Raw genomic sequence first — 23,157 nt, 5'->3', positions numbered from 1 at the left:
CATTTTTGTGAATCCCACCTCCAGTATCTCAATTATCCACCACCGCAGAAAGTGATGAGCCAGTTCACACGGCCCATCTATCCCCACCGACTGGGCAAGGTGGCTTCTGCCAGCCTCTTCTCTACTCACTGCTTTAAGGGAAAATGATAATTGGGCAGGTGCGTATAATCAGGAAGCGAAATGCAATATTGGAGTAGCAAGCTGGAATTCTCAGCTTCCTTCTCATCCAAATTCTTACTTCACTTTTACTTGTTTTGTTTCCCTCTCTTTACCTTATTTTTCCCCTTCTCCTCATTTTTCCATTCATCCCAGGCCTTGCTTTTCTTCTGTGTGTCTTCCTTCCTCATTTAAACTGCCTGTACCTATTCGATGTTTACACAAACAGCAATGAGAAAAATGTCCAGATATCTGTTTTTGATGTTGATTGAGGGTTAAAAATTGGCCAGGATGCCAATTTTTCCATTTGGCTTTGTGTGCTTCTCACTTCTGTATTATGTGTCAATATCTTTCCATCTCACTCCATCAGGAAAATTTTCCAGTCACAGGCGGAACAGAAAATTTGATGGACCATTTAAAATCTGTTGACCTCGGGCGGGAATTTCCTGTCTGAGGGAGGGAGGAACTGGAAATTCCCACCCATGTATTCTCTTCTTCCTTCTCCCTCTGTTTCCAGTTCTTCGTCTGTTTCTCTTCATTGTTTTCTCTCTCTCTCTATTTCTCTTTTCCCACCTCTCTTTCTCTTTCCCATCTCTATTTCTCTATCCCTCTTTCCATTTGACTGCAACTCCTCTTCTTTCTAATTCTCTTTTCCTCTCCATCTATCTCCCTTTCTCCATCTTTGTATTTTGCTCTACCTCTCATCAGTCCATATCCATTTTTGTCCTATCCCTCTGTTTGCTTCTCACACATATTTAGTCTTAAGTGCATGTGGAAAGGCAAAAAACAATAGTTTGCAGCACAGATGTTCTGGTTTGAATGCCCATAAGTACTTCAATTAGTTCTAACTCATTGTGAATAAGGGGTTTGTCTGGAGTGAGGATGAGGTAATTAAGAAGAACCTCTTCAACTTTTTTTGTGCTGAGGTTGAACTCCAGCTCTCAAAGAGCCATTTATGAAAAAAACGAATGTCTTTTCTCCTCCCAAGTACACTCTCGTTCTGCTCTTTCCCTGAGAAAAAGCCAGCTGCAAAGAAGCACTAATCCCAATGCAAGTGTGAAAGTAATTTCTAATTCAGGATTTATGTTAATGACAGTCTGAGGTGTAAATACACTCCGGTTCAGGCTGTGACTTTTCGAGCTTCACAGACCCCGTGATAGCTTAACACACTGGTCATTTATTCTCCTTTCCTATTGATTTTTGGTACCTCCAATTTTCTCCCTTCGCCAAAGCATGTTAGCTTTCTGCAGAATAGATCCACAATCATTGTGCATCGTGCATTATTTCTCCCAAGTATCTATGCTGCACATGCAACCCTAAGCAGAACAAACTGTCAATGCTTGGCATTTGTGGAGCTTCACTGAATAGCACAATATTGCTTTTAAACCAATAGCTACACTTGTATACTCAACTTCGTGTTAAGGCCTCTGGTCATTGGTTAGGAGCAGACAGTCCAACTATTTCAAGCGTCTACTGCATTTACTTGTAGAATTACTGCAACTACCAAGATGAGAATAATTAACTCCGAGCTCTCCCCACATCAGGCTCCAAACTGGCACCTGCTTTGTCTAAATGGCCTGGACATTTTATGTCCCGCTAGGTGTGCAGGCATCAATCTCTGAAGTCCACCTGCCATATTTAAATGCATAATTAAAGGTAGATTTGACTTCAAGTCTATTGAGCTGAATTATATGCTGCCCACCATACTGTGATTGGTGGGCAAAGGGAGGCAGGAATGGGTAAGCTGTTTTGTAAGGCTTACATGAATAAAGGGCATGAAGAAAGGGAGGCATCTCATTTGGAGGGTGCCCTAGTGGGCATCAGGGTCACTGCCACCAAGATGTCACTGCTCCCACATTTTAGACCACCTGAGCTACAAAACTCATGATCTGTCCCTGCCCTAAAACCCCAGGACTTGCCTTTCTGGGGCAGCAGCAATGATCTCAGAGCCCTATGGCTCTGAGAAGAATTATTTTATTCTAAGCTATGTTCCCCTCTCCTTTCTTTATTACTCCATTTCAGAAATATTACAGCTGGAGCTGAAACTCTTTCTATTTCAGACAACCTCAGAGGACCACCCACTATGACAACAGTGTGATATTTTACATGCCCCCTAATCCCAGTTTCCTGTCCATACCATCTTGTTGCCTTTTCCGGTTCTATTTTTCCATTTAGTTTTTCCTGAGATGTTGATGTCACTTGCAAGGCTGGCATTTATTGCCCATCCACAATTGCCCTCGAACTGTGTGGTTTGCTAGGCCATTTCAAAGGGCAGCCAAGAGTCAACCCCATAGCTGAGGGTCTGGAGTCATATATAGGCCAGACAGGGAAAGGATAGCAGATTACCTCATTAGTGGACTAATTGGGTTCTTACAGCAATTGATAATTTTATGGAATCATTACGGAGACTAGTTTTATATTACAATTTGTTCATGAATTTTAAATTCCACCAGTCGCAGGGAACGCATGTTCCCAGAGTCTGGGTCTTTGAATTACTAGTCCAGCAACCATACCACTATACCATTGTTTCCCCATGTTAGACTACAGCCTGGATTTTCATCAAGGCCACATGACCTGGAAGCCTTTCAGAATGATGGGCAGGTCTCAATTCCGAGATTTCCGACCCCATTCCCAGGCTATCTGATTTTTAGGAATGCTTTTAAAGGGTGCAGATGGGTTCCTGTCCAAGGTTTGCATTCAATGCTCCCAAACTGGTCAGCTCCATTGAGGAAATTGGAACGTCCTACTCCTCTCTAATTTTCATGGAATTGGGCCACAGCACTTCAGGAATCATGAACCGTAGGAAAGTAAGTTCATGACACTTTTTATAAGATATAGGAGCAGAATTAGGCCTTTTGGTCCATCGAGTCTGCTCCGCCATTTGAACTTGACTGATATGTTTCTCATTCTCCTGCCTTCGTCCTATAACCGCTGACCTCAATATTAAGCAATCCCCTTATTAATCAAGAACACCAGATTTGTGCTTGAGTTGCTGTTGCCTACAGGGCTACAGACCAAGAGCTGGATGGTGAAATCAGACAGAATAGTTCTCTCTTGGAACATCAGAATGAGGAGCAATTTAGCCTCTCGAGCCTGCTCCACCGTTCAATACGATTATGGCTTTCATGTACATTGATTCTACAGTGTGTATAGTGTGTGAATGAACCCTAGAATGACAGCAGGATGTGTTTGAAAAAAAGCTTTAAAAGTAATTAATGCATAACTTTCTACTATGTTCAAAAAGTAATTCCAATGAAGGTGATAAGTGTCCATCATCCAGACCCTTAAACGTATAATCAGCAAAAACCACGAGCCCTTGAAACCATTTAACCCTGTGTAAATATATTTGGCAAAATTGATGGCAGCGGTCAGAGAGACAGAACTATTAATAAAGCAAAGTTATTTCTGGGGCGAAGCTGTTTTAATAGGACTAATGGATGTCTGAATTCTCAGCCAAACCTTATTATGTATACTCAGCTGGAGCCCAGACATCCATTAAGTTTGTTGAAACAGCTGCCCAAAAAAGAAAACATTGTTTCATTGGCAGCGCAGTCCCTCGGATTTCAATTTTACACAAGGTTAAGTGGTTTCAAAGGATTGGGTTTTTGTTGATATTTTAAAGGGTTTGCATGATTAACACTTAACTTAGCAGAAAGTTATGAATAAATTACTTAGAGCTTTTCTTTGAAATACCGCACTGTCACTATATGATTAATTGGTTCGATATAGTATATGGTGGGGCAATAGAAGTTCCAAAGCTTCCATAGGAGTATGAGGGACCATGGGGAGTGGATGAGCCATTGCTTGGCATAGGAGGTTGGTTTGGGGCATGAGCAGTGTGTGTGGGGCGAGAGTATATGAGGGCTGGAAGGCTGCCGTTTTTATTTTGACTGGGACAAAGTCCCACAGCACTGAGGCAGGCCTTTTGAACAGCATTCAGCAGCTCCTGCAGCTGCCCGGTAACTTTTTCCCAGGTCGACAGGCCTGACTATAGATTTCAACTGCCCGCCATTACCGCAATTAAGTTACTGCCAATATGGCCATTTTCTCCTGAGGCGGGCGGGCTGATCTGGAAATTTTCCTGACTCAAAGTTGAAAACTCAGATCTGCGTCGTTACTACATTGAACAACAGCTTTATGCTGGGGATCGATGCATGTACACTGTGAAGTGGATTAAACTTGCTTCATCCGTTGCACATGGGCCCCAAATAGCCAGAAGTTTAAGCAGCCTTTTATTCCATTTGTCTGCACTGGGTTTGAAGCCAGATATTAAAGATGAAAGGTTGTCATCTGTAGCTTTTGAAAGCTGTGGAATAGAAATATGGAAGAGGAAAATGGTGTGGAGTTTCAAAGAATTCTGTATTGGTTTCTCAATGAATATGATGTAAAAGTGATGAATTACAGAGAAAATAGAAGCAGCAATAGGCCATTTGGCCTTCAAGCCATTCATTACGATCATGGCTAATCACCCAACTCAATATCCTGATCCTGCCTTTCTCCCATGACCAGTGATCCCATTTGCCTCGAGAGCTATAACGAACTCCTTCTTGAAAAGTGTTTTAGCCTCAACTGCTTCCTGTGGTAGCACGGATCCCTCTCTCTGGGTGAAGAAATTACTTCTCATCTCAGTCCTAAATAGTTTACCTGCTGTCCTTAGACTATGACCCCCTGGTTCTGGATACCCCCACCATTGGGAACATCCTTCCTGCATCTACCCTGTCTAGTCCAGTTAGAATTTTATAGGTTTCTATAGACTCCCCCCTCATCCTTCTGAACTCCAGCAAATATAATCCGAACCGACTCAACCTCTCCTCATACGTCAGTTCTGCCATCCCAGGAATCAATCTGATAAACCTTCTCTGCACTCCCTCTATAGCAAAACCATCCTTCCTGGAATAAGGAGACCAAAAATGCACACAACATTCCAGGTGTAGCCCAGCAAGCCACTCCGTCAAGGAAACTGGGAATGGCTAGTCTTGCCAGCGACACCCACATTGCCAGAGTTAATTTTGAAAAACCGGAATGTGTTCACGAGTGTTATTTCCCTTTGATACTCCTGTCAAAGTCAATCCCTGATTTAATGAAATGAAAATCGCTTATTGTCACGAGTAGGCTTCAAATGACGTTACTGTGAAAAGCCCCTAGTCGCCACATTCCGGCGCCTATTTGGGGAGGCTGTTACGAGAATCGAAACGTGCTGCTGGCTTGCCTTGGTCTGCTTTCAAAGCCAGCGATTTAGCCCAGTGAGCTAAACAGCCCCTTTTTTAAAAAAATTTAAATTTAAAAGATTCTTTTTTAAAAATTCCAATTAAGGGGCAATTTAGCATGGCCAATCCACTTACCCTGCACACCTTTGGGTTGTGAAGGTGAGACCCACGCAGACACTGGGAAAATGTGCAAACTCCTCACAGACAGTGACCCGGGTCTGGGACCGAATCCGGCTCCTTGGTGCCGTGAAGCAGTAATGCTAACCAATGCGCCATCGTGCCGCCCACATCAAAACCTGATTGAAGGCTACTCAATCCATCAATAAAACACCAGTGTTTTCGCAGCTTAATGCTATCCAATAGAATAACAGGGATAATACTCTGTCTGCAGTAGTTCCACAATTGGATTTCCATCCAACTGTCAATGAGGCAATGCCAAATGACAGCCCAGTGCTGCCAGGGAGGGAGAGAAGCGATGACTGAAAAGAGTTCCATTCATACAGTAAACTTCTGTTGACTCGTTTACAGTGGTATTGGTGGAGGCCTGGCAGCATATTTGGCACAACTGGTACATATGTGTCATCTTGGCTCAGTTGAAAGCACTCCCCTGTCAGGTCCAGAAGGTCATAGATTCAATCCCCACACAAAGAGTTTGAGCTCACAATCTAAGCTCGCACTGCAGTACTGTATTGAGGGAGCACAGCAATATTGCAAGCTGAAGGATGCTGGGAAAAATGTTAAATCAGGGTCCAGCTGGTCTATTCCACTGGACCAAGTGAATCTTAAGAAACCATGGATTTGACATTGGGAAGCGGGAAGGCCGCTGAAAGAACCCACCCGACCCCACCACCTTTGCCTCTGACCCTTCTCACCCCACCATCCCTCTCTCAGTAACCCCCTCTTATGACCCCCAACCTGCCCCCCCCTTCCCCCCACCCCCTCACTTTTGGCCTTGCTGCTCCTCGTGTCTGATCCTGTGTCTCCTGTGGGTGCATTTCTGCTTCCAGTGATCCCTGCAACAGAGTAGCAGCCGCCCTCTGACTGACAGACACTACACAGTTGGCGGGATTTCTTTCCCCCATCAGCGTCTTCAATCCTGGGGGCGGCCTGATTGTCGTCAGTTAAGTGCCTGATAGACACTTCATTCTGTTAGGCCTCCTCCATGTAATTAATGAGGGTTGTCTACAGGTCCCCCAGCTGATTCCCTCAGGCATATAATATCCACTGAGTTCAAATCCAGTCATAAAGCACTGTCTATATTTAGGAACGGGCAAGCACAAAGGGAAGTGGACAGACTAAGAATGGCATGTGGAGTTCAGTGTGGTGAGGTTGTACACTTTGGATCTGAGCAAAACAAATTGGAATTTCTTAATGGTGAGAGACTAGGTTCTGTGGGTACCTATGTACGCAAACCACTGAAACCTAGTGTGCAGGTATAAAAATCAGTCACAAAGCTAATGAAATGTTGACCATTAACTCTGGGGCTTTGAATTCAAGGCCTTGGAGGGGGATACAAGGTAGATTCACCAGAATGGTACCAGAGCTTAGTGCTAAATTATGAGGTCAAACTGCATAAATATTGCTCATATTCTTATGAAGGTTGAGGGGTAATTTAATATTTGTTTTCAATTCATCCACGGGATCTGGGTGTCACTGGCTTGGCCAGCATTTGTTGCTCATCCCTAATTGCCCTTGAACTGAGGCCGTTCCAGAGGGTACAAGAGTCAACCACATTGCTGCGGATCTGGACCAGGGAAGGTGAATAGATTTCCTTTCCAAAAATACATTAATGAATGATAGTTTCCTGGTTTATCAGAGATTTTTAATTCCACGTTTTTATTGAATTCCAATTTCACCATCTGCCTTGTTGGGATTCGAACCAGGGTGTTCCAGAGTGTTCACCTGGGTCCTGGGTTACTAGTCCAGTGATAGTACCAGTAAACAACCACCGCCTGCCCTATATTTCAAATGGGAAACTTATTGAACAGATTGGATACGGAGAAATGATGGCAAGAAAATCAGGCTGATTTCTGATCGCCCAAAGGATAAACGATGGATAAAATGAATGGGAATATCCCTTTTGGTTAATTAAGTCTTCTAAATGTCAGTTCAACACCTTAAATCATTGTGCCAAATACTATTCCCCTGTTTTTCAGACAGACTTTTCCACTGGATGATATCATGGGGTTAACAGATAATGCACAGAGCATGGCAGAGAGTCAACTCATGACATCATCAGTGGAGCAGTCCATTGGGAGCATGGGGGTAGAGAGGAAATAATGTAAATTTGACAGCAAATAAAGCTGTGAATGTTCAAACGCCACATTAACCCTTTCAATATCACAAACTGATGTAAATTGAAAGGATTTGGAAGGAAAATTGCTGTTGATTTGTGTCAGTTTTCATTTTCTATTCATGAGGGTGTCTCGTATTTGATCTCCAAAAGAAGGTTTGATTACATTTAATTCAAAATGCTTCTGCATTGAAATTGTACAATTCTGCACGGAAACAAGAACCTCACACACTTGTGTCAAATTTCTCCGGCTGTAGTCTGGCAGCCGTAACGACTTCACTTCCAACAGTTTAATTTTCTTATCTGTTCTCCGAGTGTGGGTGATGCTTGCAGGGCTGCATTCATTGCCCACATGCCATTTATTTTGACAAAGGAGGTAGTGAGCCTCCCCCAACTAACTGGAGTAATGTGTGGTCTTAACTATCCACTCTCTCCACCACTGGAGCTCTGTCGCTGCACTGCAGCAGCCCTCCCAAGGCAATTTCACAACTTCTACCATAGGGGTTCCCAGCCATCAGTCGAGGTCATGGGATGAGCAACTGGGGTCGCATCTCCTCTGAGAGAGCAATGATCACTGGAGATGAATCTAGGCTCAAACATCTCTTGCAGTGAGCCATTTTGACAGAACCACAGCATGCTGTGCAGCCCAAACTGGCTGTTGGCATGAGATCTGGTGGAGCCAGCCTACATTTTGCTGCCTTGCAGCTCTACCACCTAGAACAATGACAGAAGGTGCTGAGGAACACCATCACCAGGTTTCCTTGCAATTATATCAATCCTGACCTGGATACATAACACCATTCCTTGAACATCACAGGATCAAAATCCTGGTGCTTCCGACGTAACTGCATTGTGAGACAACCTCTGCCACAGTCTGCAACAGGTCAATATGAAGGTCCAAAACCATCGCCTTCTAGGACAACTGGATATAAGGGCAGCACGGTAGCATTGTGGATAGCACAATTGCTTCTCAGCTCCAGGGTCCCAGGTTCGATTCCCGGCTTGGGTCACTGTCTGTGCGGAGTCTGTACATTCTCCCCGTATGTGCGTGGGTTTCCTCCGGGTGCTCCGGTTTCCTCCCACAGTCTAAAGATGTGCAGGTTAGGTGGATTGGCCATGCTAAATTATCCTTAGTGTCCAAAATTGCCTTTAGTGTTGGATGGGGTTACTGGGTTATGGGGATAGGGTGGAGGTGTGAACCTTGGGTAGGGTGCTCTTTCCAAGAGCCGGTGCAGACTCGATGGACCGAATGACTTCCTTCTGCACTGTAAATTCTGTGATTCTATAGGCAATAAATTCCGGATTTACAAGTAGACTCACCCCCATATCCCAAGAATGAATAAACAGTCCAGATGGGTCATAAGGTTTAGGAGCAGAATTAGGACATTCAGCCCATTGAGTCTGGAAAATGAAAATGAAAATTGCTTATTGTCACGAGTAGGCTTCAATGAAGTTACTGTGAAATGTCCTGAGTCACCACATTCCGGCGCCTGTTCGGGGAGGCTTGTACGGGAATTGAACCGTGCTGCTGGCCTACCTTGGTCTGCTTTAAAAGCCAGCGATTTAGCCCAGTGTGCTAAACCAGCCCCTGATCTGCTCCGCCATTCAATCATGGCTGATCTCATCCTGGCCTCAACTCCACCGTCCTACCTGTTCTCCATAACAACTTTTACCCATTACCAATTAATGTGTGTCTAACTGCTCCTTAAATCTACTCACTGTCCCAGCATCCACTGCACTCTGGGCTAGCAAATTCCACAGTTTCACAACCCTTTGGGAGTAGTTTCTCCTTAACTCCGTTTTAATTTGCTACCTCTTATCCTAAGACAATGACCCATTCTAGAATGCCCCACAAGAGGAAGCACCTGCTCCACGTCTACTTAATCCATCCCTTTTAATCATGTTATATACTTCAATTTGATCTTCCCTTATTCTTCTAAAGGTTGCCATCCTTAAAGGGATATCAATGAGCCAAGTTTGTTTTTACAAGAATCTGACGAATTTTCAGGTTATTTCTGGTAACAAGGCACAAGTTAACAAAATTGAATTTCATACGGGGGATTTCAGTTTTGGATGTTTATGTTGCCTTAACTAACGCCGATGCTGCTCTTGCTCATGTACTTGCTTTGTTTGGCCCCTTGTTCAGCACTGTAACTAATCACTGTTTATCGATGTACCATTTGTCAATGTACTCTGTTGATTATTCTACTATGTACGTACTGTGTACGTTCCCTCGACTGCAGAAAAATGCTTTTCACTGTACTTTGGTACATGTGACAATAAATAAATCAAATTATAGACCAACAATGCCTGTACTGGACAGAGGAAGATCCTAGGAACCCAAAACACTTCAATGTATCAATATTGCACAATGCCATTTCAAGGTTGTCACTTACCAGCTGTTAAGTGAAGACTAAAATTACATATTTGTGCTTCCAGTGCCCTTCCCTATCAGGAGGGTGCATCAGAAAATTACAGGAAAACCTTACTCTAAGCTTCCCAGAATGTATATCACCTGGTTCATATTTGTGCCAGATCGAGAACATAGTGACATGGTGTAACAACTACAATCTCTCCCTAAACATCAGCAAAGCTAAGGAGCTGGTCATTGACTTCAGGAAGCGACTAACTGATCACTTCACACATCCTGTACCAGCCTCCCCGAACAGGCGCCGGAATGTGGTGACTAGGGGCTTTTCACAGTAACTTCATTGAAGCCTACTTGTGACAATAAGCGATTTTCATTTCATTTCTGTACTGAGTAGTACTACACTCCATATGCTTCACCCGATGTCTGTGTCTATGTATGTCCTATACTTTTTTTCATGTATGGAATGATCTTTCTGGTCTATATGCAGAATAATAATTTTCACTGTACCTCGGTACATGTGACAATAAATCAAATCCAAACGACTTTACCAAAAACCATGGTTTAAATTCCAAGGGACCCAAATTAGAATGAAAGCTTTCAAGTAATATTATAAGTCAAGCCAAGGCTTTTCGTTATCCTGAAATACGTTACTAGGATAAGCTACTGAATGGAGTGACACTTGATGTGCCACAGAGAACCAAAAGAAGTTATACATTTTTTTGTAGGGAGAATGGAGACGCAATACAAAATAATGGGCAGGATTCTTCGGCCGTGGCTGCCCGGCGACCAGAAATTCCCGCCCAAGGTCAGTGGACCTTTATATGGTCCGCGGTCCGCCTGTGGCAATCTTGCTTCAGGTGAGACAGAAGTATCCGGCCCAAAGCGTGCAATTCTACACAGGGTGTAGAAACAGAGGCCTGGGGCTGGATTCTCCGCAGCCCTGTGCCGAGAATCCACTTTTGCGCAGGTATCGGGCCCGACGCCTCACCCGCGATTCTCCGGTCCCCAGAGAATCGCTCGCACGTGATTTACGCAGTGCGGCTGGGGAGTCATTGCCAGAGGCCCTCCCAGTGATGCTCCGGTCCCGACCGGCCGAATTCCCGAAGGCGTGGTTCTAACCATGTCTGGCTGGTCGGAACTCTTGCATGGCGACTGCAGACTCAGTCCGCGGTCGCCCTGGTGGGGGGGCGAAGGGATCAAGTACTGGGGGGGGGGCATATGGGCGGCAGGGGCAGCGATCGGACAGGTTAGATGTCATGGGGCAGATCGTTGGGAACTTGTTTGCTGGTCCGGGTCCGCTGGTCCGACATCGCGTTTGGCTTGGCTGCCAGAGGCCGCTGCATTGCGCATGCGCGGACTTCGAACTGGAAGTGTGGGGGCCCATATCTGCAGCCAAACCTGCAAGAAGCACCCCGGGGCCCTGCCAGCCCCCTGCAGGTAGGTGAATAGCTGGATATATTTTTAAGGAACGTCTGGAGTAGAATGCCAGCGTTTTTACGCCAGCGTGGGGACATAGCCCCATTTTTGGAGAATCCTGGGTAGGATTCTGCGATCCTGAGGCTAAGTGTTGATGCCGTCGGAAACACCGTCGCGTTTCTCGATGGCGTCAACACAGCCTCAGGATCAGCAATTTTGGTACTTACAGGGGGCCAGCACGGCACTGGAGCGGACCACGCTGCTCCAGCTGCTGATCCTGGTGTGAACTGAGTGCCGCAGGGTTCGCGCATACGCAATGGCACCGAAACTAACGCGCACATGCGCAGTGACTCCCTTCTCCTCGTCGGCCCCGACGCAACATGGCGCAGGGCTAGAGGGGCCGGCGTGGAAGAAAGGAGGATCCAGCAAGAGAGGCCAGCCTGACGATCAGTGGGCTCTGATCGCAGGCCAGGCCACATCGGAGCCCCCACGCCGGGGTCGATCCCACCCCCTCCATAGGCTGCCCCTGGACCCTTCCACGCCGAGGTCCTGTCAGCACCGTTCACACTTGCTCACAGTCGTTGGGACCTCAGCCGGCTGAGAGCAGATGTGAATGGCGCCGGCGGAACTCAGGTTTTTTGCGATGGCCGCTCTGCCCATCCCAGGCTGAGAATCGCAAGGGGGCCCCTGTAGAGCACCCCCCGACCGGCGCTGCGCTGACCGTGCCAGCGCCAATGGTGCCGATTCTACATTCTGCGCGATTCGCGCTGTCATGGGGAATTCTCCAGTCCCACCCCGGGCTGGGAGAATCCCGCCCCCAGCCCCTGGAGTGTTTGTGCACAAATTTATTTTTTTATAAATATTTTTATTCTCCATTTTCACATTTCTTTCAGAATTTATACCCCGCCAACACACAGTAAACGGTAAAGAATACAATGTCAATCCCCTTGTTAACAACAATGATCCCATCCGCCCACCATCCCCCAAACAACGGCTCACCTGACAATATAAGCATCAAATAAAACAAACCCTCCCAAGGTAGGAAAAAAAAGGAAAAAAGAAAAAGGAATTAGGAATCGCCTATGGTCACCATTGACATACGGTCCACCCCCCAACTCCTCCCCCCCCCCCCCCCCCCCCCCCAATATTCAATGCCATCCAATCCCTGAAAGAGTACCGTGAATGACATCCATGAATTGTAGACCCCCCCCCCAACCCCCTCACAGACTCCTCCCCTCCACTTCCTCTAGTAAACTCTTCCCCCCAACCTCGGTTCCTTCCCCCAACTTTTCACCCTGGCTAGGCTCACCAAAACCTGTTCTACCAGGCTCCGATGGCTACAGCCCCTCCCCCCTCCTCACTCCCGTTCACTGGCCGGCTTAAAACGGCAAGCGTGGAGGCCCCGTCTGGGTCTGCTTCCCCCTTGTCCGGTCCCAGGAAAACCAAGAAATCTCCTTTAGCACACAACCCCCGCATACACACCCAAGTCCCATAGAACCATCTTTGCAAATGAAAGTCCCATCTCTTCCCTTGTCCAGATATATACAGCGTCGACTCATTTAGTACATACACCAACACGCAGTGAAAAAAATAAAGTTACATGAGGCTACATCGGTACATGGCCATTTCTCAATTCTGCCATAGTCCTTCTGCCTTCACAAACTCCTCCGCTGCTTCCGCCTTCCCAAAATAAAAGTCTTTGGATTTGTCGGTCACCCTCAACTTAGCTGGATTTACTATGCCGCACTGCACCTTGCTGATGTGCAGTGCCTTCGTCACCCGGCTGAAGGCAGCCCACCTCCTTGCCAGCTCCACCGTAAAGTCCTGGTATATGCACATACCAGCTCCAGCCCACTGCACCACCCGCTTCTGCTTTGCCCAGCACTGGATTTTCTCCTTCACACTACACCTATGGAAACACAAAAGTTACGACTCTTGGCAGCTCACTCGCCTTTGGTATAGGCCGATGAGCCCGATCCAGTTCATATCGGAATGGATTGTCCCCTTCCCCCAATAGCTTTTCCAACATTGTGGCAAAATACTCCATCGGCCGCGGGCCTTCCACCCCTTCGGGCAGACCCACAATCCTCAGATTCTGTCGCCTGGATCTGTTTTCCAGGTCTTCCATTTTGGCTTGCAGGCCCTTGTTGGTCTCTATCACCTTCCGCAACTCCTTCCCCATCGAAGTGAGTTGATCACTGTGCTGCGATAATACCTCTTCCACTTCCTTCAGTGTCTCACCTTGCTCCTACACCTCTGCCGCTGCGCTTGATACCGCCGTCCTCACCGGGGCAATCGCCCCCTCCACCAGCACTTTCAATACCGCCTCCATCTCCTTCTTCATTGTTTCCAAGTGTTTTGTGAACTGTTTTCACAAAAAGTTCCACAGCCATCACCTTGGTCATTTCTTCTGCTTGAGCAATGCGGCCTCCCCTGGTGCTACAGCCTCCTCCTTCCTTACAGTTCCTGCGCAGACAATTTCAGTCCCCGGCGGACTTCCGTTAACCCCATTTTTCACGGCCGTTTTTCTCCCAAACTTGGACATTTCTCCTCACTGTGCCTTCTTACAGCCTTTTCAGCCTCCGTTGTCCCAGGACCTGGCATTAAAATTCCGAAATTCCTATTCCCGAGCGGCCTCCCGCCCGCCATCACCACAAGTGCTGTTTGTGCACAAATTGTTGAAGGCAGCAGAACAGGTTGAGGGAATGCTATAAAGACATGTGATCCTGGGCTTTACAAATAATTGCATAGAGTAGAAAAGCAAAGAAGTCATGGTGAACCTATATATAAAAGACTTATTCAGCCACCTCTGGAGTACTTTGTTCAATTTTGGTTGCCACGCTTTGGGAAGAGTTCGGAATGGATTGATGAGAATATTTCCAGTGATTGGGGACTTCTGCACGTACATACATTGTAGAAAGCTTGGGCTGTTCTTCTTGAAGAAGACCACTTAAGACAAAAAAATTTGAAATGTTTCCAAACCCAGAAGCACCAAAGTACCTGACCAACCTGTTATGGACATAACTAATGTCTCTGTAGAAGCAAGTAGTAATGAATTGCCTACTGCATAAGAGATACTCGTTATTGCAGTTCCTGTTAATGTCTATCCTGTGGAAGCATCTCAGACTACAGGATTACACCACTCTGTGTTGCAGAAACAACCCTCAGACTCTGAGCACGATCAAAATGCCTCATCATGCCTGACTTGGTGGTGCGATAGGGCCATTAAATCTCACAAGAGACCTCTCGCAAGATTTACAATGCTCGGAATACCTTGTGCGATCTAATGAGACTTCGCAAATCATTGCGATCTCGCCCTCGCCGGGTGAGATACAGATTTACATGTTTAAACAAGCCATTAGGCCTGGAAGACCTCACCAGGGTGCTGTTTAGCACTGGCCCACAAATCATGGACCAGACGTAACGGCACCTGGGGTGGTCTCCCAGGCCATCGGAAGCCTCCGGGTGCCAGGCTGTGGGCAAGGTGGTACCCTGGCACTTGTGCCACCCAGGAACCATGGCAGCGCCACCCTGGCACTACCTGGGTGACACTGCCAGGCTGATGAGCACGGCCCAGGATGGCAGTGCCAAAGTGCCCGCGTGCCAGGTTGCCTGTTCCAGGGATCAGGCAATGGGTGCCCTGCCTTTCAGAGATGGGGTGGGGGCTCTAGGACTCCCATAGAGGTACGTCAAGGCAATTGGTGGGTGGGGGGTTCGAAGACTGCGTTGGGAAGTCCGCAGGAGGTTGGGAGATTGGGGTAGCATTTACACCCCCATCCATTTCTGCACTGATGAGCTCATCAGTGGAGGAAGTGAGTTAATTGCAATCTCGGTGGAGCGTTGCCGACCGAGGCCCGAAAGAATACGTCCCAGTTTGATAGCGGGGTCGTTCTCAGCACTGCAGGTGCTACACAGATCCAAAATCGGGGAGGGGGGAGTCTGTTTTTGGGGTGTTAAATCACACCCCATTTTTATAATTGTCCAATTTGCATTTATAATGTATGGGTGGAATTTGGGACTGAGTGGATTGGCTATCGAAGATTGTGTATAGGAGTTAAAATGGGAGGAATGTGTGGTGATTGTGCCTTTAAGAGCAACACAGCACAATGTTACCTGGCTTGGGTGACCAATTGGGATTTAGAGTGGGAAATCACCCAAGGGGCTGGAGTCCTCTCTTCAGCAGGAGACATGTAGGGAGCTAGGTGCAGCCATGAAACTGCTGTGTTATTATTAAATCCTTTTCTGTTCACAAATGAAGCAAGCACCATCACTGCATAGCTGTCATTTATCTGCTGTTTCTGGGATATTACTATGCATCGATCGGCTACTGCATGTCCTACATCACATAGTGACTACATTTCACGAAGTACTCACTTGGCTGTGCCACACTTTGAGACATCCTGAGGTTATGACAGATGCTAAATAAATACAGTTGTCTTGTTGAGGTCGAGAAGAGGGAGTTCCACTTCTAACCATCCCATATGTGACCTCAGAAATATTAGAGGCTGATAAAGTTTCATTTCCTGATGCTAATGTCTCAACCCTGAGGCGATACAATCTCTGGCAAAAACCTATCAGAGGCTCTGGGGAGGAATTTGACATAACTGGCCACTTCTACTTCTACCCCTGGCCTGCTAAAGTAACTGTGAACTCTGGCAATAATTGCCACAGAAATGTTGCCTGTTGATGTTTTGGAATGGAATAGTCCTTTCAGGGAAAACTCTCAAAGGAAGCTATGTGAAACCTTTTATAAATCATTGGTTGGATCGCAATTGAAATATTGTATCCAATTCTGGGGACCGAACCTTAGAAAGGATGTCAAGGCCTTAGAGATGATTCTGAGGAAATTCCCTAGAACTCTACCAGTGATCAGGGACTTCAATAATGGGGAGAGATGAGAAAAGCTGGGATTTCTCTCTGATAGAGTAAATAGAAAGAAACTATTTCCACTGTCAGACAGGTTGGTAACCAAATGAGGAACCATTTTTTTCACATCATGAGTGGCTTTGAAAGCACTGATTGAAAAGGTAGTGGAAGCAAACTCCGTAGTAACTTTTAAAAATGAATTAATTCGTTCTTATAAAAGAGAATTTTCCTGGACAATGGGGAAGGAGCAAAGAGAGCAAAACCTGAGTCAGCATCGCTACATTGGGCCAAATGGTACATAATTCTATGAACCTAATGCTACTTAGAAAGGGTCCAGAGGAGGTTCACAAGAATGATCCCTGGAAAAAGGAGCTTGCTGCATGAGGAAGGGTTGAGGACTATGGGTCTGTACTCGTCAGAGTTTAGAAGGATGAGGGGGGATCTTATTGAAACCTACAGGATACTGCGAGGCCTGGATAGAGTGGATGTGAGGAGGATGTTTCCACCTGTAGGAAAAACTAGAAGCAGAGGGCTCAATCTCAGACTAAGAAAACAGATGAGGAGGAATTTCTTCATCCAGAGGTTGGTGAATCTGTGGAACTCTTTGCCGCAGAAGGCTGTGGAGGCCAAATAAATCACTGAGTGTCTTTAAAACAGAAATAGATAGGTTTTTGATCAAAAAGGGGATGAGGGGTTATGGGGAGAAGGCAGAAGAATAGGGATGAGAAAACCTTCAGCCATGATTGAATGGTAGAGCTGACTCGATGGGCCAAGTGGCCTAATTCTGCTCCTATGTCTTATGGTCTTACTTCCAATGTGCTTTCTACTGCTGCATTGCCACAAATGGTTCTTTTATGTTGACTGATGTCTGTGTTTGTGTCTCGTCTGCAGGTTATCAAGTCGGGGGTGGAGACCACCTGCAAATGCCATGGTGTTTCTGGTTCCTGCACCGTTCGGACTTGCTGGAGGCAGCTGTCCCCTTTCCATGAGATTGGCAAGTTACTGAAGCTGAAGTACGAGACTTCGCTCAAGGTGGGCAGCACGACCAATGAAGCAACTGGAGAAGGAGAGATTACACCGCCAAAAAAGACCGTGGCTGCTGCTCACCACCAACAGAACCAGATTCCAAGGACTACTGACTTGGTCTATATCGACGACTCGCCGAGCTTCTGCCGGCCGAGCAAGTACTCACCAGGCACTGCAACGCGCAAGTGCTACAAGGACAAAAACTGTGAGAGCATCTGCTGTGGCCGAGGGCACAATACTCAGAGCCGAGTGGTGACGCGACCCTGTCAGTGCCAAGTGCGCTGGTGCTGTTACGTGGAGTGTAAGCAATGTACTCAAAGAGAAGAGATTTACACCTGCAAAGAATAAAGCTTCCACTTTTTAATGGAGAAGGCTCTGGGGATCAACAGTGAGGAATAGGAAAGTTCTGCCTGAGGAAATACTGCAACAAATTCCAATCGTCTTTTCAAAAACAAAATGCACAGTGAATTCTGTTTTCAACATCCAGAAAATGTATAAAGTGCATCACACACCACCTCTTGGATTCAAAGAGCCAAATTCTAAAGTAAAATAACACAGAACATAGATAAATATTGAAAGGTGCAATGCCTCGTTCTAAACAAACCCGTTCACTGCAACACGCTGGATATGATGGACCACCTTAAGCATTTCACAAGTCAACAGCAAGTGAACATGTCAACAAGGTCTTCAGTAGTTATCCCACTGGCCAGAATCTACAAAATTCACTTCCAATGGCTCACAATTGGGCCTGTTAAAGGTCCATTGCATGTTACTTAATATTCAGTTAGTTAATTATTGATGTTACATGGGAACTTTCTAAATATTAGAGAGAATGGGTTGAGACGGAACAGCCAGCAGGCTCCATTTGGGCTGAAGAGAAGAGTAAAGAAGCTGTTTTAAAGGACATTGTGCAACAAGTAGCCAAATCTGATTGGGTAAAGGATTACCAAAAAGGTACAGCCACAACCCAAATATTTCATATATTTGGTGGGAATTCAGGCCAAGCCCAAGGCATAAATGTGCAACACCTATTTTATGTAAAATGCACCCTACATATCTTCATAGAACGCTGGAGTGTTAGGGAGTAAAGGTAATATTTGATATTGCGATGAACCATTTAGATCAGAGAAGACTCTGATTTAATTTTCTGTCCATACTGAATTAACTAATCTCCACCGAGATACAGATAGGACTACTTAAACGTCCCAGGACTAGGAGAAAGGAAGTAGACTCTTGTGTCGATTTCTGAATGCTCTCCAGTAACCTCTTGCTTGAAATGTACCCGTGGAACAACTCCCATAAATGTTGGGTGTAGTAGCAGAGAGGATCAGCTACTTGCATCTGATGTCCCAGCAAGAACCAGTGTCTCAAGGACGTGATAAAAATGTGGAGTGAACACAAATAAAACGAGTTGGTGAATAGAACTACCCTTTGAGTAGCTGAGGCTCAATTCCTCAGTACTCAATTAGCTGATCTCAATTGGGTAAAATGATAGCAGTGCTCCAGGGTTAGAGAGGGGGCAATGGGTCATGACCCATCATTCCAAATTACTACACTGTGCCATTTGCTGGAAGAATAATAGCAAGGTGATGGGTGGCCTGTTCCTAGCGTATTGTACTCCACTGAGAAGAATGGGGCGGTTGGAGGGTGGGAGTGTGGACTAGGAGGAGTAACGAGAAGGAAAAAGCATGAGACATTTTGTGGATTTATTTAGAATCTCGCAATTTCTTGGCAAAGCTTTCCTTAACCTTAACATGCCTTTTCCGAAGGGTCACTTGGTTTTCATGTTTGTTCTGCAGGGTTCAGATTGGGTTGTTAAAAGAAAATGGGTCTCGATAGTGCAATTAGAACAAGGAGTCAGACAAAGCAGCTTTTATACATGTAAAGGGTTTAGCGAAGCGTGCTAATAAGTTCAGGTCCTTTCATTCCTGGGACGTACATTTGAATCCAGCTGAGGCGTCAGGTAGATGAAAGTCTCCTCACTCCAGAGGCTGTTAATTGTCAGGTTCCCAGAAGATGCAGGCTCACTGTGTAGTAGTATCCATGCCAATAGACATTAATGATCTGTTTATATTGGGTCTGGGACCATCCCAGGTTAATCTTAATTGGCGTGAAACAGCTCATACAAAATGGCCATAAATTGTGAACTCTAGACTGTTATGTGGCCCCAGAGTACGGCTGTGGGTTCCCACGCTTCAATGACGTAATGATCTCATTACGTTGTGGTATTCATAATAAACAAGGCCTGTGAGCTAAATGTTCGGCAATAGCCTGTGGTCTTCTGCTGAACAGGCAGTTTGAGGTACTAGGAAATCAGGATTTGCGCATGTAAAAGATTTGAGATGCAAACCAGACTAGAAATGTGGCTAATACTTTCTCAACTACTTACCTTAAATATCGTCTACCAGGATCCAGAGACTATCGTGATGTACCATCCCAGGGTATCCTTCAGTGGAAACCAGATTGAAAATGGACATTGCAGTTGAAAGTTCAGAATGCTCTAATTGTCAGCTGGAGGAATAGTCAGAACATTATCCATCATTCTCACTCTACGACTGTCATGGCTCAATTATACATGACAGAAGAAAAACTCTAGCCAATAAAGTTAACAAGCTTTTATAAGATTATGCACAGACTTGACTGTGGAAGGCCGTTGGATGCAGAGAGGAGTAGATTTTATTCCTATTATTGTGGTTCTTCAGACTGAAGACCGGCAGACTTTTATGTAGACATGGTGGACCATGTTACTGGAAACGCTGGTCTCTGATACAATTCTACTGTGTTTAAGTGGATTTAATTGCATGGCGGTCTAAACAACTGACAGTAATTTCATATTCCACACTCTACTTTAACAATTTGACGTATCACCATGCATGTTCACAAACTGCTATTTAACCCAGGCACCCCTATTTTTTGCAAGATGGTTTCAGATAGTCGTAGCTCTATTGGGAACTGAAGTGACCAGACTGCAAAAACCAAGGATCAGCAGGAAGATGAAACGCCATTGTGCCTCACCCTCTGAAGCTTTCCTTGTGTTACAAGCATGCCTTGTAAATAGTATTCACTAAGTATGCTGCCGACATCTCTAATGGCAGAATATCAGCATTGCATCGACTTTTAAAATGATTAAATGGGTGACTTGAGTTCATTGGATCCAATTAGAATGCCGATCCAATGTTGAAGGATCAAATGTCTGGTTAGATCTAATTCTAATCAAAAATGACTAATTCTTATCCAGAAATCGGCAAATATCGGACTGATAAGCAACTGAAACTCTTTTAGTTGCTCTGCTGAAGTCCCTTTCCACACTGCCTGTACACCTCACATCAGATTGGTATCATTCATTCGGACACGATGTCATGTAACATCAGATTATTTGACAGTACATCGATCCAAACCAAGATTTCTCACACCTTGGGTTTCAGAACATACTCAAGATGGTTTCTTTGGATCTAATTTGGGTGACGACATGGAAACCACTTGGGCCAAATTAATTCAGTAAGATATGGCTGAACAACACTGGGAATAGGTCTTCGAAAGCAATTTAAAAAAAACAATCAAAAGAGCTACGTTCATTTAGAGTGGAAATGGGGACAGAGGGTTCAGTGCATGCAGATTGTGGTGAAAAGCCTCATATTAGTTGTATAGAATTATCAAAAACGTTGATAGATATTTGTAATAATTGTTATTAATGTGCTATATGCTTACTTATAACACACCCTAGTATTATTTCCTGTAGATCATAAGTGTGCCAGGGAACTAAACATTCCTTCAATGGCTAAGTTCCATGTATGGAACTGAAGCATGCAAAGCAGATAGGTTCAGGGTTTCATTCCCTGAGTAAGCTGATCTCAGCCAGTAAACCCTGAGAGGTGCTACATTGGCCTCCTTGCCTCTGGACTAGAAGGACGGAGCCAAAAAATCGAAGTGTTTCTGCTCCAGTTTGCTACCAATGACTCCCAACTGGCAGGCACTCATGTGTGTGTGTAGATGTTGGTTCAGTACAAGTCTGGGCTCAGTTGCAATTTCTCCTGAGTTTGATTGAAAAATTCCATCTGGTATGAGGCACCTAAGGGCAGATGATGCAAACGGAACCACAGCTCACCAGTCAGTGCCTTCAAGAGAGAGAGGAGGACAGTAATTTGGAGCTGACAGAAAAACATCTGAAGAAGGTTGTCCCTTAGTGATTTTAAACGTGTGTTGACACCAAGATGTCGACCATAAACCAAATTGTTTTTAGAACAAGGCAAAAATAAAGATGACGCAGACCCATACTATTGCGGGGTGTGTTATAAATGACGAGCACAGTGCAGAGTATATCGACCTTGGTAGAAGTATTTGAAGGGCTTTAGTTTAACCTTCTACCACCATGCACCACTGGCTGATAAAAGTGTGCCCATTGCTGTAACCCATAGTATCACGGTCACAGAACCGGTCAGTTCTAATCATAAATATATATTTTATATATTATAAAATATGTAAATGTTAGTGGGAGGGAAGGGGTGCAATGTGTGTGTGTGTGTGTGTTTGTGTGTTGGTGGTGTGTGGAAATACATAAGGCAAAGGTTGTCTCTGGTCACCGTGTGTTAGTGACAATAGTAAAACCTAAATGTAAGATTTTGAGACATCGTCCATTACCGATGAAGCCGCAGATCATTCCAGTAGATTTACATCTCTAATACACAGTGAGCCAAGGAAATCTTCCTTCAAATCAGCTCTGTGGATAACTTAACCAAAAGAATGATTAAAAAACAAACACGAGAGCAAGGAATTAAAAACAAAACAGAGCAGAGGCTTTGATTAAACACCACTAAATAGTACTTGCAACACTTCAATAATAAGACTCCTTACTGCAGTCATAACATTGAATTCAGACAGAGATGTTGTCACCTGTGAAAGATGTTATATGGTTATATGCACCAAACAGAAGCATGCATTCAAAGTGAGTCCAGTGACTTGGGTGAGCTGTATGTTGGGAAAGTGATAGGGAAATGGGGTGGCTCATGTATGTTTAAAATCCATACAGCAAATTGCCTCTTGGTGCTTATACATCAGATAACAGTCTGAGTGGAGTGTTCAGGGGAAGGTCTTGGAATGAATTGTATGCTCATTAATGAACAAACGGAAAATAATGCACATTGTGGAGCCAGAATTGTCTATACTGGTGTGAAGACTATGGTTCTCGTTTAATCACCGCAGAGGTTTGGAGAGCCTATATTCTGTCCATACACAGAAACAGGCTGTAGCGGGGTCTGTATTTCAGCTTTGTTCCTTCGTGGGCGGCATGGTACCACAGTGGTTAGCACAGTTGCTTCACAGCTCCAGGGTCCCTGGTTTGATTCCAGGTCTGAGTCACTGTGTGCGGCATCTGCATGTTCTCCCCATGTCTGCGTGAGTTTCCTCCGGGTGCTCCGGTTTCCTCCCACAGTCCAAAGATGTGCAGGTTAGGTGGATTGGCCATGCTAAATTGTTCTTAGTGTTCAAAAAAGGTTAGGTGGGGTTACTGAGTTATGGGGAAAGGGTGGAGGTGTGGGTTTAATTAGGGTGCCCTTTCCAAGGGCTGGTGCAGACTCGATGGGCCGATTGGCCTCCTTCTGCACTGTAAATTCTATGATTCGATTCTGATGATAGCCCACGATAGTCTCTTGTGTCTAATGACCTGTGAAGATTGGAGAATTCACTTCCTAACTTTCCTAGTAGTAATACCTAGAAGCCCAACCCCAACTTGTGGTAGTGTTCAGGTTACTGGAATGGTATCACCAATGTGATAGCGACCATTCAGTCATTTAGAAGAGTACAATTGACCTCACACTGTCTAAGAA

General features: G+C 45.3%; 1 protein-coding gene across 1 annotated transcript in view; it reads left to right on the top strand.

Annotated features, from left to right (window-relative positions):
• Positions 1-22,282, top strand: part of wnt9a (wingless-type MMTV integration site family, member 9A) — a 97,567-nt gene extending 75,285 nt beyond the window's left edge. Inside the window, exon 4 of the mRNA XM_038808869.1 lies at positions 17,201-22,282. Coding sequence (XP_038664797.1) covers positions 17,201-17,683 — 483 coding nt within the window. The 3' untranslated portion in view covers positions 17,684-22,282. The remainder of the gene's footprint in view (positions 1-17,200) is intronic.
• The last annotated feature ends 875 nt before the right edge of the window (positions 22,283-23,157 follow it).

This window comes from Scyliorhinus canicula, chromosome 10 (assembly GCF_902713615.1).
Source record: "Scyliorhinus canicula chromosome 10, sScyCan1.1, whole genome shotgun sequence".
Lineage (NCBI taxonomy): Eukaryota > Metazoa > Chordata > Chondrichthyes > Carcharhiniformes > Scyliorhinidae > Scyliorhinus > Scyliorhinus canicula.
The sequence above is the reverse complement of the archived record's forward strand: the minus strand, read 5'-3'. Positions and strand labels throughout refer to the sequence as shown.